This window comes from Narcine bancroftii, chromosome 1, assembly GCF_036971445.1.
Source record: "Narcine bancroftii isolate sNarBan1 chromosome 1, sNarBan1.hap1, whole genome shotgun sequence".
In the NCBI taxonomy this organism is placed as follows: Eukaryota; Metazoa; Chordata; class Chondrichthyes; order Torpediniformes; family Narcinidae; genus Narcine; species Narcine bancroftii.
The window spans coordinates 448,851,089-448,869,885 of NC_091469.1; the positions used below are offsets into that span (position 1 = coordinate 448,851,089).

Below are 18,797 nucleotides of genomic sequence, written 5' to 3' on the forward strand. Positions count from 1 at the left end.
CAGGCACCCAATACTTCATGTGTAGAAAAAATCATTCTTCCCTCACCTTGTATAGATGTCTTTTGGTATTAGTTACTGTTGCACAAGGAATAAGATGCTGGATGTCCACCTTATCTATGCCTTTCATAATCTTGTAGACCTCTATTAAGTCACCTCTCATCCTTCTTCACTGCAAAGAAAAAAGCCTTGGTTCTGTTAACCTTGTCTCTTAAGATATGTTCTCCAATCCAGGCAACATCCTGGTAAATCTCTTCTACAAGCTCTCCAAAGGTTCTACATCCTTCCTGTAATGAGATGACAAGAAATTAACACAATATTCCAAGAACATTTGTTCCCAATTAACTCCCTAGAATTGCTTCCTAATTCTATTGTAATTAGCCCTTCCACAATTAAACACTTTAACATTTTGACTATTCCTATCCTTGTCCATAGCTGTGCTAAAGGTCAGGGAGTTGTGGGGACTATCACTGAAATGCTCCCCTACCAAAGCTCTCTCACCAACACTCCTCCACTTGTAGCACAATAACCTACATTCTTTGATTTATTTTAACATCACATCCTACACTTTAGTTTTATTACTGCACTACCTGTTGATCTTTAGTTTGAGTTAAATTGCCTGGATATCATACAAAACCAAGTTTTCCACTGTACCTCAGCACATGTAACAATAATGGAGAGAAAGCAGGGATAAGGTACTGAAGTTGTACAATCAGCCTTAATCATGTTGAATAGTGGTGTAGGCTCAAAGGGCTGAATTGCCACTCCTTCACCTACATTTGATAATAATTCAATTCAACTCAAACCATTGACTAGAAACTTAACTGAACTTGGCACAAGAGAGAGACAATATGATAAAAATTATTTTTGTATTTTTCACCATTTATAATTTAACATATTTCACTAAATGATGTAAAAATAAACTTTCTTTTTAGCTGCTCAGTTGTTTGTATTTTGTGATGGCAGTGCCTCTTTAGATGCAGAAGATTTGGATGAAAGTTCTACAGAGAGTGAGGAAGAGCAACAAGATATCGATAGACAGCAGGAATCAAACACTGATTTACCTTCTGAATATTGGCAGATTCAGAAAGTGGTGAAATACCTGAAGGTATTGATATAAATTTTACCCAGTGATTGCTTGTTAACATTCTGTTAGAAATGTTAAATATTATTATCAAAGTTTAGTTTTGTTTCCAAGAGGGTATTAGAGTCATGGACCTATTTTTAACAGAAGTGGATTCAATAGGCATGGTTGGGATTGGGCACAACATTTTTGATGGGATACTCTGAGCACACATGATCAATGTCCAGAAGGCTTGGCTTATCTCTAGACATGAGGAATGTCTAGAGCCATCTAGAAAGATTTGTAAGGATCCTGTTGAACTAGTAGGAACATGGGGGCTGCGGGGTTGTAGCATGCCAGTACCTGATCTCCAGTCCTGCTGGTATGGCTTTTCCCTTTGGACTGATGAAGGATGAGAGGTGACTTAGTAGAGGTATACAAGATAATGAGCAGCTTAGATAGAGTGGGCAACTAGAACCTTTTTCCCAGGGAAGCAATGGCAAATACCAGAGGACATCTGTTTAAGGTAAGTGGAGAAATGTTTATGGGAGATGTCAGGGGTAAGTTTTTTTTTTTTTTTTTACACAGAGAGTTGTGAGTGCCTGTAATGCATTGCTGGGGGTGATAGTGAAAGCTGGTCCAAAAAGGACATTAAAAAAGGTCTTAGACAGGGAACATGGATGTAAGATATGGAATGTGAGGTAGGCAAAAACTAGATTGTTTCTGAGTAGGTTAACATAGGTGGACGCAACATCATGGCTGAAGGGCCTGTACTGTGCTGAAATGTTCTGTGTTCTATGATCTGTGATTGGAAGTTCTTTATTTGTAATGAGTTGTGTAATGAAAGTAGATGGTCAATGCAAGTGAATTTAGAAAGCTTTGGTTCTTTAGGCTGTGCACTTCTGCTTCTTAGCTTCAAGCACTGAAACCTGTGAATCAGGAGCAGGTGTTAGCCACTTGATCTTTTCAGTGAACAAATAGAAACTGAAAGTACTCAGTAGGTCAGGCAGCATCCATAGATAGAAGTGGGCAGTCAGTTTGTGAGTTAGGACCCATTATCAAGATTCTTGATAAAGGGTTCCGAATGACTGACTACTTTTATCTATGGATGCTTCCTAGCCACCTGAGTTTGCTCAGTTTCCCTTGTTCAGTTAAGATTTCAACATCTGCAATTGATTTTTTCAGCTAGATCGTCCATTTAATGAGGTCATAGCTAAACTGATTGTCTGTTAGTGAGTCCACCCACAAGTTGGAGGAACAACACCTCATCTGTCTGGGCTCCCTCCAATCTCGACTTTTCTGGTTTTTGTTAACCCCTCCCCCTTATTTTTCCCCCAGCTCTGGCTCTCTTGCTCCCTTATCTTTTCCCTTTCTCCTTTCACAGAGCCAAAATCAATTCTCACCTTTCCTCTCTTTTGATTGTTGATCGGGATTCCCCCACCCTCACTCCGATCATTCTTCAGTCTTTATTGATACCTTTTTTGTTTTTTGCTCACGTTTTGAAGAGAGCTAGGGCCTGAAACGTCAGTAATATATCTATGGATGCAGCTAAGAATGGCTGAATTTCTCCATCATTTCTGAGTGTTTTTACTACAATCTCAGCATCTGCAGACTTCCGTGTTTTACTTCAATAGACACCCATTTTTGCTTTCAGCAGCTTCAAGATAAGAACACCTTGCTTTCTTTGAACATTGATATTTACCAATCCCTCATTACTTAAAAAATGCAGCATTTTATTCCAAAATTGAAACTGTCACATCTAATACTGTATGGAAATTATTTTCTAATAATCTGCAAAAAATTAAGCTACATTTCAGTTTATCATCACTGGAACATATTTTTCTTTCATTATCATACTGTAAAGATATGAACTGATATAAATATATTTATTTTCTTGTATTTTAATTATAGTATATGTTCAAAACTTCCTAATGAGGTGCAGCAATGGAAGGAAGTGCAATTTTAAGTGTTTTACCATCTGTTTCTATATTAAGTTAGCAGAAGCTCAACAATGCTTTTGCGTTTTAAAAATATGCACATATTTAGGTAACTGCCCATGCTATTGTACATATGCTGAACACCTGCTCCAATAATCTTTTTAACATAAAACATTTGGTTAGAGCTATAAATTGCATAGTGATTGAATGAGATCAAAATCTGGTTAACCTCAAAACATTTGTTTTACAAGCAAAATGCCAATTGCTTAATTAGGCAACAACTCTTGTAATTGGAAACAAAATTAATAGTTTTCAAATAAATTCAAAGATTAAAGACATTGCTTGTTCAATTAGACCTACTCAAGAAAAAGTAAAGTATTATTCAACAATATATTACTAAAAAAGCAATCATAGAAGCCATACTTGCAATTTTTAAGAAGCTTTGTTTTCCAGCCTTGATGTGGTCCACAGATGTTTGAGAATATTTGGAAGGATCTCAAGCCTAGTATTTCGATAATTTTGGTAGGGGATACTAACATGCCTTATCAGACTAAAAATCTGATGATGAAGAAAATGTTCTTTAAGACTGTCTTATAAAAAGCATAGACTTTAACCCAGAGATGGAGCTTTTTTAACATTTTTATATCACAATTAAATGGAATTAGCCTCTTCCATGAGAGGGCATGGAGTGGGATAAAGTGCAAGGTTGCTTCAAGAAGAGGAAAGGAACCAAGGTGGTAACCAGGGAAACCTCTTACTCCAAAACTGTTTCAATTTAGTTTGGTTTTTTTTCTAATGAGAACTTCTTTCTTAGTCATTTTAAATTAAAGAACATAGTGGATCTCAAGGCTGTATTTGAATATTATAATGTGCTGCTAGATCTACACTTGCTTTAGGACATTTTTCACCAATGCCATGAATATATTATAATGTGCTGTTAGATCTACACTTGTTTTAGGACATTTTTCACCAATGCCATGAATATATTATAATGTGCTGTTAGAATAGGACATTTTTCACCAATTCCATGAATGTTGCTTCATTTTTTTGGTCTCAAAAATATACTTCTCAAATAAACTCCTACACACTCATTAAAACATATCCCCCACTTACTTGGTCATCTGCACCAGTGGCTTCCGCACACTAGCATTTTAAGATAGCCCAATAAGTCTGGATGATACTCACCCCTTTCCTCTGAAGTGCAGTTGTTCTCACACTGCCCACCTGTTGCTGGTTTCCTTAGATGCACTTTGATTTTATAAAGTATATGAGATACAAATTGCATTTATAGTATAGTTAATTTCTCATAATTCCTGAGCTCTGCCATTGATTGTAATTTTGATTGAGCCACATAGAGATTAGAACAATGAATTGAAAAGGTCTATATTCAGCATAGCAAACAGGCATACTGGAAGGATTTCCTTGGAGAATTTAAGATCATGGATGTTTTACACTTTTTAACACAAATATATGAGCAAGTGATTAACTAATTTCAATAAATATTTTATGTCAATATTTTGGGTGTCTGACAAGTAATCTTGTAGAATTGCTCTCACCTTATTTAAGTTCTGTATTATCTGATTAATTTAAGGAAGGTAGGCTTCCAGCATCATTCAATGAGGCTGGTATTAATCTTTTATTTGAAAAATTTATTTTTGAGTTTCCAAGATTCACACAAATCCAAAACAAGAATACAATCTTTCTCAACAATGATATATTACATACAGAGTCCATTTTCTCCCCACCCACCCCACTCCCTTCCCTCCCATACCTAATGCTACAAGGAAAAGATTACGTAAATTAAACAAACAAAGAACTAAAAGAGTCACAGACCCTTAAAGGAACCAAAGTAACATAAAGTAAAATGAATAAGATATGAAACAAGAGCACATTATCTGCACCATGACTCACTTCATTTATCTCAATTGTTCTACTATTAGTATGGATTTTTACCTTTCTTTTTAGAAGAGGTACAATGATATCTGTGAACCTATATGCTGCAGTTAAGGCTGCCATACACTAATGAATGTGTCATGTTTTCTCCTTAAATTTCTCCAGGGAACACAACTCTGTATCTCCATTTTCCATTGCATAATATTTAGTTGGGAGTCAAACTTCCACGTGATTGCTATACACTTCTTGGCTACTGGCAACCTTCACAAACTGAATTTGGTATTTGAACAGTTTGAAACTCATATCCATAATGTTTCCCAGAAGCTACAATTGCAAATCCTGTGAAAAATCCACCTTTGTAATGTTTTTCAGAATGTCCCCTAGATCCTCCCAGAGGGATCTCACCTTTGTACACAGCCAGGTTGAGTGGATAAAGGTTCCAATCTTCATACCACACCTAAAGCATATTTCTGAAATTTCTGGTTTAGATTTATGTAATTTTTGAGGTGTGAGGTACAATTGATGCACCAATATGTACTTGGCATTAATAACTGATGTTATGCTTTCTAGACACCAATCTGACCAGCATCGCTCGTGGATTGTAGTGACCAAGTCTTTCTCCCACCTTTCCCTTGACTTATGTAACCCTGGATTTGGGCCCTCACTTTGGAATAGGAGATACATTTTTAGAGATGATCTGATGTCTATTCCCCTTTTGAATGAGAATCTTCATGTCACTACACATGTGCAGGGCCATAATCAGTCCCAAATGAACCCTTAACAGAAGATAACAGAAAAAAGTTTTGACAAATTTATTTCTTAGTTGTTCAAATATCATAAGCTGCACTTGCTCATAATAATCCTCAATGCACCTGATCCCCTTCTGGGCCCAGAAGTTCAGGATTTTATAGTCATGGGTATTAATTTATTCTGGGTCAAGGGCATTTTTGGAGATAACCTCACGTTTATTCCAATACATTGATTTATTGTTTTTGCCATGAGGCTGGTATTACACTTATTGCGAAGAAAGGTAAAGATCCTACAGAGTGCTCCTCCTACAGGTCAATTTTTAAATTAAATGTTGATGTTAAAATTGTAAAAGTTTTGGCTCGTAGATTGGAGAATACTTTACCATCAATTATATCCAAGGACCAAACCGGCTTTATTAAAAATCAGTACTCTTATTTAAATATTCCTCACTTATTTAACATTTGATACACACCCTTGAGTGAGGTTCTTGAATGTGTCCTTTCTTTAGATGCAGTGAAAGCAATTGATTGTGTGGAGTGGAGGTATTCATTTACCAATTTAGAAAAAAATAATTTTGGTCCAAGTTTTAATGCATGGATAAGATTACTGTACTTGTGCCCTACTGCTTCAATTCTCACTAACTTTCAACAGTCACAACCTTTAAATCTCTAATGGGGAACCTGTCAAGGGTGTCCACTAAGTCAATTACTTTTTCATTTGGCTATAGTGCCATTAGCAATTGCATTTTGAAGCTGTGAGGACATCTTATAGATTTGGAGGAAGTTTATCTTTATGCAGGTGATCTTTTGCTTTTTATTTCAAGCCCTGAAACCTTGTTGTTACTTACTCAATTTAGTCAGTGTTTTGGATACAAACTAAATTTGCATAAAAGTAAACTGTTTCTTGTGAATACAATTGCATCAGTGTATACTAACTTTACTTTTAAGGTTGTGAGAGATCAATTTACTTATTTAGATATTACAGTTATGAGAAAACGTGTCTTTTTAACAAAATTTCCTTACCCTGTTAAAATTATGTGCAACAGTGTCTAATGCAGTGGTCAACCTTGTTCACGTCTTTGGTGGGCTGCATTAATTCTATCAAAATGAATATTTGGCCTAAATGTTTATACCTTTTTCAGACGATGCAAACTCTTATTCAAAATCTTTTTTTTGTTGTCGTGTTAGATTCTATTATATCATCCTATATATGAAAGACTAAGCAATGTCAATTAAGTGCTGCCTAATTTCTTATTTTATTATTGAGTGGCTAATATATCCAATTTTATGTGTTGAATACAGTTTCAGAAATGATTTGACTGTGCATGTGGGGAGCAATGGAGTTGCGTACAGTTAAAAATCTCTCCATTCCAATTTTTCTTGGATCCTCACTTCTTTTTTCTTTAGATAAATCTAAATTGATAATCTGGATGTTAGCCACATTGTATGAATATGGGCCTACTTCAGAAAACATTTTGGATTTTATGGTTTTTCTCTTTCAAACCCTATTCTATTCAGTCATTTCTTCCAACCTTCTTTGCACGATTCTGCATTTCAGGAATGGTATAGACTGGGTATTAGGTGCTTTAAAGATATTTTCATTGACAATTGCTTTGTTTTTAAACAACTTGCTGAAAAGTTCAATCTACCTATGAAGTGCTCCCATTTTTCAGTTAATTTTCATTTGTGTGGGACTGCACTTTAAGAGAAAAGATTTAACAAAAGCCTGCAGGTTTTGGAAAGAGACTGTGAACTGCCAGCAGGCTTTGAAGACAGCATGTTCCTAAGTGGATACATTTGCAGAGCATGGAGAGAAGCCCTGGAATTCCAAGTGCAGAGACCATGTGACCAGCACATTGAAGAAGCAGTGCCAGCTTTGCTCGGTGTCCATTTTAAAGAGATAGCACAGGAGCAAACAACTATCTGAAGATGAAATACTGTGCTGGATTGGCCTCATATGTGGTTGTAAACAATCTGACTGATTTCCTCTTGTTAGTTATAAAGGAATGAGCTTAGAGGACCCCAAAACCCAGCAGCATTAGATATTCACCAAGACAAATGGTTACTTAAACAAAAGTTGCTTTTAATTATCTTCAAACTTGAAAACAGGATCAAACTTGAACTTATCACTATTAACTAACCTAACTTAACCCCCTTCTAATTCTAAGTGCCCGTATATGTAATATGTGTCTAAATTTATGAAAAGTTATTTGGTTTTGAGTCCTATCTCACTTCTCACTCCTCTAAGTTCACTGGTTGCAGGCAATTCTTATACTGTGCACAGAATTTAACATTTATGAATTTCACCAGGCTTTGGTGCTTGAAAAGTAAATTGTTACCGCTTAGATTCTTCACAGTTTTCTGAGAGAGATTTGTTGCTCGTTGGACACCCACAACTGATTCCTTCCGATCAGCCACTTCAGTGTCTTGCTGAAGAAACTTGCCCCATCAGGGTTTTCCAGATGATAACCTCTTTCTTTCAGGTCATCACAGAGTTCTTTTTGGTTTCTCTTATTTCAAGTGAAACATTATACAGCAGCCATCTCCTCTTGTATAGACCACAGGGGTTTTGACCAGTGAACCAAGAACTCACAACCCATCTTCAAAATGGGGTTTTTCCACAAGTTTGCCAACTTGTCATATTCCAGTCCCAGCTGCTGCTGCTGAACTGTAGAACTGGACTCTCTCTCTCTCTCTCTCTCTCTCTCTCTCTCTCTCTCTCTCTCTCTCTCTCTCTCTCTCTCTCTCTCACACACACACACACACACAAACACACACACTGACACACACACACACACACTCTCAAGAGAAAACCACATGACCCTCTTAGAACAGCCAACTGCACTCAGACAGACTGCAACTCCAGACCTAATCTGTCCAGTTCATTCATCTGTTGCTTTCCAAAACAATAATCCATTATTCCACACCATGTCAAATTAACACCTACTTGTGAAGTCCTTATAGGCATCCTTCAAAGTTTTTGCAAAGGCACCTGTAGCCTGGACTGTCAGTCTTGAGCAGAGCTCTGGCATTTTAAATGAGATCTGTTTTGAAGTGTTTGTATGTGACCTACACTAAAAACCCTGCCATAATTTATCTCCTTTATAAACATATCAATATACAATATAAAATATAACATAATCTATCATAATAGGCAATCTGTCTGATTTCCTCTTGTTAGTTTTAGAGAAATGAGAAGACTACTCTGTGACAAAAGTGAAGATCACTTTTGTTTGACTTACCCACGAAAAAGGTTAAACATGCAGAAGAAATACTACACTTGGATGATGGTGACCAGAATGAGAGTCATTTGAGTTCGGCTGACCCACAAAAAGGGTACTGGAAATTTTGTGAATATCACTTGCTCCATGTCCCCCTACATCAAAGAAGAAGGGAGTTTTGGTTGGCACTTGTCCAAAAAGGACATTTTGTTGTAAGCATCTTAACAAGGATTTTGTGAGTTAATCAACTTTCTGTCACCCCCAGTCTCTTTTGCCCACTTCATGAACTGCTAATTTAATCTAAAGCCTATGTGTTGCATCTACCTAAGACCTGTGTGTCTCATCCACCTTAAAGCCTACTAATTAGTCATAATTCTTGCATGCCTGCAGTAAAAAGAATCTCAGGGTTGCATGTGATGTCATATATGTATTCTAACAATAAATTTGAAGTGTGATGTGATGCAACCCTGAGATTCTTTTTACTGTGGGCATGCAAGAATTATGACTAATTAGTAGTGTAAAAAAAACTACACAGCGTAAACATCTAAACAAAGAACTGTAAACAGATAATGAATGTAAACAAACTGACTGTGCAAAACCGAGTGAATTAAAAAAAGAAAATCAATAAAGTGCACAAGTAAGAGTACTTAAATGAGTCTCTGAGTTTGTCATTGAGGAGTCTGAAGGTGGAAGGGTGGCAGCTGTTCCAAAGCCTGGTAGTGCGAGTCTTGTGGCACCAACAGAATACCTCTTTCTTGATGGCAGCAGTGAGTGAATGGTGTGGGTCTTTGATAATTGGTGCTGCTCTCTGATGGCACTGGTTTCTGTAGATGTACTCAATAGTGGAGAAGGTTTTGCCTATGATGTCCCAGATTGTGTACACTACCATTTGGAGGGCTTTATTCTCAGTGGTATTGGTATTAGACCGTGATGCAGCCAGTCAGCACACTTTCAACCACACCTCTGTGTAAATTTGCCAGGGTTTCTGGTGACATACAAATCCTCCACAAACTCCTGAGGAAGTAGAGGGGTTTCTGTGCTTTTTTTCACAAATCCAATGGTGTGTTGGGTCCAGGAAGGATCCTCTGAGATAGTGACTCCAAAGAACGTAAATTTGCTCATCCTCTCCACCTCTGATCCCTCAATGATCACTGGATTGTATACCTTTGGCTTTCCTTCCCTAAAGTCAACAATCAGCCTTAGTTTTGGTGATATTGAGTGCAGTGTTGTTGTTGGTGCACCATTCAGCCAAGTTTCCAATCTCCATCCTGTATGCTGACTCATCCCTTCCTTTATACAACCCACTATTGTGGTATCTTTGGCAAATTTGTAGTTGAAATTATTGTCATATCAGGCCACACAGTCATAGGTATAAAGTGAGTAGTGCAGGGTGCTAAGAATACAGCCCTGTGGTGCTCTGGAACAGATGGATGTTGTAGAGGAGATGTTCTTACCACTCTTCACTGATTGTGGTCTAGAGGTGAGGAGATCCAATTACACAGTGGGCTGTTAACTCCCAGGTTTTGGAGTTTGCTGATCAGTTTTGAGGGGATGATGGTGTTAAATGCCAGTCTATCCTTTCTCATGTAATGAGATCTGAATTACACTCAGTTCTCCAGGTGTACCATCTCTAATACCCTGTACAGATGCTGCAAAGCCTCCCTGCCTTTACATTCAATCTCTCTAGCAATGAAGGTCAACATTCCATCTGCCTTTATGATTACCTGTTGTACCTATAAACCAACCCTTTGCAATTCATGTACATGCAATCCAAAGTTCCCCTGCACAACAACATGCAGTGGTCTTTCACTACGATTTGACCTTTCAAAGTGGATGACCTCATATTTGCCAACAATAACCACCATTTGCCAGTCCCCTAATCTATCATATCTCTCTTCAGACTCTCCACATCCCTTAAACAATTAGCTTTTCCACTTCATTTAGTGTCAACAGCAATTTAGAATGCTACACTCAGTCACTTCTTCCAAATTACTTGTTGGCATCAACCCTGCACCACTCCACTCACCACTGGTTGCCAACCATTTATCAGAACTTTCTCCCTTCTATTGATTAACCAATCTTCTATCCTTCCTTAATGCAGAGGTCATCCAGGGTGATTTGGACTGGTAAAAGAATGGCCAAATGCATGGTAAAAGTAGTATATGTGGAAGAAAATAAGGTTATCAACTTCTGGGTCAAAAATAGAGTCACAACATGGGTGAAAAACTGGCAAAGAGGAGGAGGCAACAGGTTTTGCGTGTCCTTGTACATCAATTGATGAAAGTATGTATTGGTGGCTAACAAAGCAAATGGTATCTGGCATTCAGAGTAGGAGGATTTTAGTAGAATCAGAATCAGGTTTATTGTCATGTGCATGTGTCATGTTTTGCGGTTTTGTTTTGTTTTGCGGTAGCAGTATTATACAGAGCAAGATGCAAAATTGCTAAAAATTACAATTCCATAGTACAAGATTTTTTTTAGAAATAACTAGTGTAAAAAGAGAAGTGTAGTGTCCATGGGTTAATTGTCCATTCAGAAATCTGATGATAGAGGGGAAAAATCTGTTTCTGTAACAGTGGGTATGTCTTCAGGCTCCTGTTCTTCCTTCCTGATAGTTGCAGTGAGAAAAGGCTTAGGTGATGAGTGTTCTTGATGATGGAATCTTCTTTCTTAAAGAGGTCCTTAATAGAGTGTAAACTAATGCCTGTGATGATGCTGGTGGTTTACAACCCTCTATAGCCTATTCTTGTCCTGGCACCTCTATATAAGTCAATGATGCAACCAGTTAGAATGTTCTCCACAGTACACCTGAAGAAAATCGCAAGATGTACCAACTCTCCTCAAAGTCCTAACAAAATGTAGCGTAGCTGCTGGCATGCTTTCTTCATAATTACATTGACATGATAGCCCCAGCATAGGTCTTTAGAAATGTTGACACCTGGGAATTTGAAGTTTCTTGCCCTCTTCACTGTTGACCCCTAATGACAAATGGTTTGTGTTCTCCTGGTTTCCCCTTCCTGATGTCCACAATCAATTCCTTAGTTTTGCTGACGTTGAGTTAAAGGTTGTTGTTGTGACACCACTCAACTTGCTGATCTATGTCACTCCTGTACACTTCCTCATTGCCATCTGTGATTCTGTTGAACAGCAGCAGGGATGGCTTCCTCTAATTGAACAGCTTCTTGATGAGACTGATGGACACTCATACCTGGACAAAATTCAATTAAGATTTACCAAACAGATTTCTTGCATGAAAGGATTGATATTAGAAAAGAGGTTGGATGATTGGGCTCATATTTCACTAGAGTAAATAATGAGACAAATTGTAGAAAGGACAACCCTGATGGTAAAGTCACAAGCTAAGGATGGGATAATCAATTTAGTACTGAATTGAGGAGAAACAATTATTCAAATATTGATGAACCTATGAAATTCTCTACCACAGCTAGCACCTGAGGCCAAAACATTTGTATATTCAAAATGGAGTTAATATTTTGCTAAAGGCAAAAGAGATAAAGGAAATATGGAGAATGCTGGAGCAAGCAGCTGAGTTTGGATGATCAACCATGATCATATTATTGAATGGTGGAGCAGGCTTGAAGGGCCAAATGGCCTAATTTTTAATTTCTATGTTTCTGTGCTCAGAATTTTGTTCAAAAAAATTCCCATCTAAATCACATGTGATATGATTAAGATAAGGAGTGATATGGACACTGGAAGTGTTGAGGTCAGTAGAAGGAGACAAAAATTGGACATCAGAGAATAGAAACATGCCCTTCAGCAAAAATTGTGCATGCTGGCCACATTGCATACCTGAGCTTGTCGTATTTGGATGTGTTTGCCTCATACCCTTCTAAGCCAGTCTCATTCGCATATCTGTCAAATATATTTTAAATATTGTAATTGTTGTTATAAATATATCCACTTCTAGTACTTCCTTTGGCTTCTTATTCCAAATCCCACCATCCTCTTTGTGAAAAAAACTGCTCCTTGGATCCCTTTTAAATTTTTCCCTTCTCACATTAAACCCATGTCCAAAGTTTTAGGCACTCCTATCCTAGGAAAAAGATTGTAACCATTAATTTTATCAATTGTTTACGTCAACGCTCAGCCTTCTTAGCTCCAGAGAAATAAGTCCAATGTCTCATCATGACCAAAATTATCCTTGTGAATCCTTTCTACACCCTTTCTATCTTTTACAGATAGCTGACTAGAAACTGAACACAAAATATGTTTTCATCAACCTCCTCTACACTATTACATTACAACCTTTTGACCTAAATCCCCTGACTTATGAAACATACCAAATGCCTTCTCCACCATCCTGTCTACTTTGTTTTCAGATAGCTTTAGATCTATGTCCCTGGATCTCTTATATCTACAACAGTCTCCAGGGCCCTGTCATTTGCTGTGTAATTTCTGCCCTGATTTAAACTTCCCAAAATGCAAAATTTCACACTTAACTGAGTTAAATTTAATTCACCATATCTAGGCCATTTTCCCAGTTCCATCTAGATTCATTTGTTATCTCAAATAACCTTGTCCGCAGAATCATAATTTTTTTGTGTAATTCTCAAACTTACCAACCATGCCAACTACATTCTCATCCAAATCATTATAGATGACAATAGAGGACCCAGCATCAATCCTTGTGACACAAGCTTCCAATCTGAAAAGCAACCATCCACCACCACCCTCTGTCCCCTACCATTATGTCAGTTTTATATCTAGGACTTACACGGGAAACTGCAGATGCTGGGATCTGAAGTTAAACAAACTATACCAGAGGATTTCAGCAGGTCAAGCATTATCAGTGCGAGATGGTTATTATTTCCAGCCAAAGCTCTTGATAAAGACTGAGGAACTAGTCATAATATAATACAGCATGGAAAGAAGCCTTCAGCTCAACTTTCCCACGACGATCAAAGGAAACAGAGAGATAGGGACCACCCAGTGGCCAGCCATTTCAATTTCACATCCCATTCCCACATTGACTTGTCTGTCCATATGCACGAGCACTGCCAAACCAAAACTACCTGCAAGTTGGAGGAATAACACCTAATATTCCATCTGGGCACTCTGCAACTGAATGGCATTAACATAAAGTTCTCTGGTTTTCTTTAGGCCACTTTCCTATCCTAATATTCCCTATCCCACTATTCCCTATCCCACTATTCCCTTTTCTCCAGATCTCTACCACCTTCCCTTTCCATTCAGAAAGCTACCTCCTTCCCTATCCATCTCAGCTTTTTTCTCTTCTGCCCTCCCATACATATCCACCTATAACCTCTTGCCTATTGGCCTCTGTTCCTCCCTCTGTCCATTCATCCCTCCTCCCCCCACCTTTTTATTTTAGTGCCTGTCTGATTTTAGCTCATATCTTGCTCAGGCCCAACACTTTGATTATATATTTTTGCTTCTTGTAGATTCTGCATGACCTAATCATGCCATGTGTGTTTTCATCTAAATAATTGATATAGATAGCAAACAGTAATAGGTCAAACACCGAACCGTATGGCATACCACTAATCACAGGCCTCCAGTCCAAAAAACAACCTTTCATCATCACCTTCTGATTTACGTGACATTCTAAATGTAGTATTACATGACAAATAATGGAACCTTTACCCTTTGTTTTTCCCCATAAAGCCAATTTCCTATCCATTCTGCTATTTCACCTTGAATTCCATACAATCTAACATGCAGAACCTTATCCAATGCATTGCTGAAATCCAGATATACAACATCTATATCTCTGCCCTTATCAACCTTCTTGGTCACATCTTCAAAAAACGCAATGAGATTTATGTGACATGACCTCCCAGTTCAAAAACAATGCTGAGTATCCCTAATCAGCTCTTATCCATGCATGTGCATATAAAGTAAAATCCCCAGTATCTGGCAGCTATGGGGATTGGTAGATTCCAAATAAATTAATTTTCTGGTTCCTTGTGATTGTGTGTTGTATGGATTGGTGAACTAACCTCTGGGTGGTGCCAATTTTAAACTTTTATTTTATCTATTTTTTTCCACAATTTCTTTTGCCAGTTGCTTGAGCCTGCAGGTTGGTTGACTTCTGGATAATGGATTTTTACTGTATATCTTCTCCCTCAGAATACACTATAATAATTTGCCAACCACAAATATCAAGCTTACTGGCCTGTAATTTTCAGGCTCTTTCTTGAAGGCCTTCTTGAATAGAGGCGCAGCATTTTCTTCCCTCCATTCTTCTGTCACCTTACCAAAACTTGCAAATGACTCAAAAACTTTGGTCAGGGCACCTTCAATTTCATATGCATCTTTCCAGTGTCCCCAGATATATCTGAGCATGCCCAGGAAATTTGTATACCTTCATACAGATCACGATTTTCAGCATCTATTCAATTCTAATACTAGTTGATCTTAAGACAATACCATTGATTTCCCCAAGTTCCCAGATCTTGTGTTTTTCTCCATACTAAAAAGAGAGGTGAAGTATTCATTGAGGACCTAGCCTATCTCCTGTGGCTTCATGCAGAGGTGACCACATTGACTTCTGAGCGAATTCTTGCAACTGGTGAAATGCCGAATGGCCTCTACCTTTTCAGGCAGAGGTTTCAATCTGTGCCTGTTGATCTGATGCCACAAGAAGACGATCATTTCCAACCAGAACTGGCACTTAGTGGAGGAAGGCTGGACCTGGATCCTGGTATATGAAATGGAAAGGGTTGTTATGCAGGCACAGCAAGTAATTAGAAAGGCTAATGGGATGATTCTTTTTTTTTGCAAGGGCTATAGAAGATAAAAGGAGCTGAGTTTTATATGTATAAAAGGCAGAATTATTGAGATATTAGTACTCTATAAAAGTAGGCCATTTTTCTGATACCAAAACTTAAAACTTATTTTATGAAATTCTGTGTCAATGATAGAACAACTATGATTTATCATTTTCATTTAAGATTATTTTTGTGACAGAGAAATTTAAATAGATCTATATGTGCAAAATTGAAAGCATTGTAGTTCAATCTGCACTTAATTAAAGCATAAAATGTGATTGTTCTTCTGCCAGAAGATTTATTTTGGGCTAAGGTATCATATTTCAAAACGTTCAAATAATCTTGTATCATTTTGTTTTATTTTGAAATACATTGAAAGTCTGAATGCTCATAAAAGCATATACTGTTAGCTGGCACAAATAAGATTATTTGGAGAGCAAATATTTATTACTACCACTATCAAGCATATTAAGTCTTCCAAACGTGTTCTGAATACATGAATTACATTTTGTATGGTTTCTTTTAAAGTTCATGCAAGTTGATCTTTGTTTTTTAAAATAAATCAGAAAAATAGATTTTTCAGCTTTAATTGATTTCGAACTATTAATATACTAAAGTCCAAAACTGACTGTATCCTTATATCTCCTACTGAATGTCCAGAAAGCAGATATCATCCACACATGTTGCTAAATATTGTTTTAATTAAATACAAAGATGTATGCACATCTGCATTGGAACTAGCTGCAGGAGGAGACAAGAGCAGCCTTTGTGTTTGAATGCTTCATTTCTTCATTTTAATACAATTGATAACATTGTGTCTTGTGTAGCGGCCCGCTAACCGAGACACAACCCAGAACGCAAAATGGCCGACGAACGCGGTGACTACTCAGGGGCCAAAACATTCATGCCAGATGACCACCTGCACAGCAGAAAACAACGAGCAACAGCAGGAATGCCACCCAGTTGGAGATTGATGCTGCCCCGACATCACTCCTGACGTCAGAAGCAGGAAGTAAATAAAAGCAGAGCTGCCAGTGCGATAAATCAGTCTTCAACTTCGACTCCTCGTGTGTGTGTCTTCTTTCCAAACTTCGCGGTAGAGTACATGCTACATTGGTGACCCCGATAGGTCCAACCTGCAGTTGGACCCGAAGGTGACAGAACAAGCAGCTCTTCACTCGGTTTCATTGAAGTTGCCAACTTTCTGGGCTTGCAGCTACATGTGTGGTTCGAATAGGCTGAGGTCCAGTTACACCTTCGACAGATCAACGCTGACAACATACGTTACTACTATGTGGTAAACCCACTCGACCAAGAGATGGCAGCAAGGGTCATTGATTTCCTCTGGTGGACTCTGGAGCAAATATGATGCCCTCAAGAAGCTGTTAACCCACACCTTCGGGCTCTCATAGCGCAAATGTGATGCTCATTTGCTGCATATGGATGGTTTGGGGAACCTTAGGGCCCCATCCGCCCTCAAGAGCGAAATGCTCACTCTTACTGAGGGACATAGGCTTTGCCCGCTCTTTGAGCAGATTTTTCTGCAGCAGCTGCCAAAAGATATCCAACTCTTGCTCGCTGATGAGGATTTCAGTGACCCTAGGAAAGTTGCAGCCTGGGCAAATGTGATCTGGAGAGCAAAGAAAGAAAATGGTGCCTTGGTGGAGCAGGTGCTAGGGCCTGCACATAGACGGCAACAAGGCCACAGCAAACAGAGAGGCAAGTGGACCTCCCTATTATTGTCAGCGATGGGGTGCAGGGGCCCGTCGATGCTGCCCACCCTGCATGTTTCAGGGAAACGCCATGGCCAACCACCATTGATAGCTGCGATGGTTGGCCAACGTGACAGCCTCCTCCACATGTGGGACTCTCTGTCAGGAAGGCACTTCCTTGATGACACCAGTGCCAAAATAAACATCCTCCTCCCTTTGGCCTATGACACCCAGAATGGCAAACCAGGTCTGGCATTGAGGACAGTGAATAGTACCACCAGACGAATGTTCAGCACTTGTACCATCCCCCTTGACTTACGCAGCAACCGGCGCACATGGACATTCACGATTGCAGCAGTGGCGCAACTGCTCCTGGGAATAGACTTGCTGCGAGCCTTACTGCCTGGTGGTGGACCTTAAAGGGCAGCAATTGGTGCATGCCAGGAGTTTTCAGACCACGCCTCTGGGAAAGCCAAATTACCTGCCTCCCATCTTAACACCATTATGCTATCCAACAATGCATTCACGCGGATCCGAGCAGAGTTCCCTTCGATCATGGTACCACAGTTATCCGCCGCCAAGCTGAAGCACGGGGTACAATACCATACTGTCACTGTGGGCTCCACTTTCTGACAGCTCCTGGGCCTCCCAAAGGATTCCAAAGGCAACAGGAGGGTGGAGTCCATGTGGTGACTATCGCCACCTCAACAAGGCCACCACACTGACAGGTACCCTGTGCCCCACATCCAAGACTTTACCGCTAACTTACAAGGAGCACGGGCATTTTCAAAAGTCAATCTCATCAGGGGCTATCATCAGATCCCAGTCCATCCCGATGACATCCCCAAAACTGCCATCATTACTTCTTTCAGACTCTTTAAATTCCAGAGAGTGTCCTTTGGATTTAAGATCACAGCCCAGACCTTTTAGAGGCTGATGGACGCAGTGGGTTGGGATCTTCCATCGCATTCATCTGTATGGATGATATTCTCATCACCAGCCGCAACAACACGGATCACGCGGCCCACCTGAGGCAACTGTGCACTAAGCTGCAGGAATTTGGGCCAACTATAAACCCTACTAAGTGCCAGTTCTGGTTGGAAATGATCGTCTTCTTGTGGCATCAGATCAACAGGCACAGATTGAAACCTCTGCCTGAAAAGGTAGAGGCCATTCGGCATTTCACCAGTTGCAAGAATTCGCTGGCATGATTAACTTTTATCACCGATTCATACCGGCAGGGGCTCACATCATCTTTTCGCACTCATAGCAGGGAAGGGTAAGGACATTATCTGGGACAATGAGGCCTTAAAGGTGTTCCAGAAGGCCAAAGATGCTCTAGCCAACCACCCTTCAGGTACACCCCAGGCCAGAGGCACCAACCACCCTCACAGTAGACACATCTGACACAGTGGTAGGGGTGTACTGGAACAATTCATCAAAAGGAAATACCAGCCCCTTTTTTTTTTA

The 18,797-nt window shown here is 39.1% G+C and overlaps 1 protein-coding gene and 1 long non-coding RNA gene across 5 annotated transcripts in view; one reads left to right on the forward strand and one right to left on the reverse strand.

The window, feature by feature from the left end:
• Nucleotides 1–18,797, reverse strand: part of LOC138751771 (uncharacterized) — a 692,174-nt gene that overhangs the window by 355,781 nt on the left and 317,596 nt on the right. The gene's annotated exons all lie outside the window — the stretch shown is intronic.
• The window catches only part of odad2 (outer dynein arm docking complex subunit 2), a 355,511-nt gene that overhangs the window by 93,948 nt on the left and 242,766 nt on the right, over nt 1–18,797 (forward strand). For all 4 annotated transcript variants that reach the window (XM_069914511.1, XM_069914512.1, XM_069914514.1 and 1 more), the window contains one exon: nt 964–1,105. In XM_069914511.1, the coding sequence (XP_069770612.1) occupies nt 964–1,105 (142 nt within the window). The remainder of the gene's footprint in view (nt 1–963; nt 1,106–18,797) is intronic.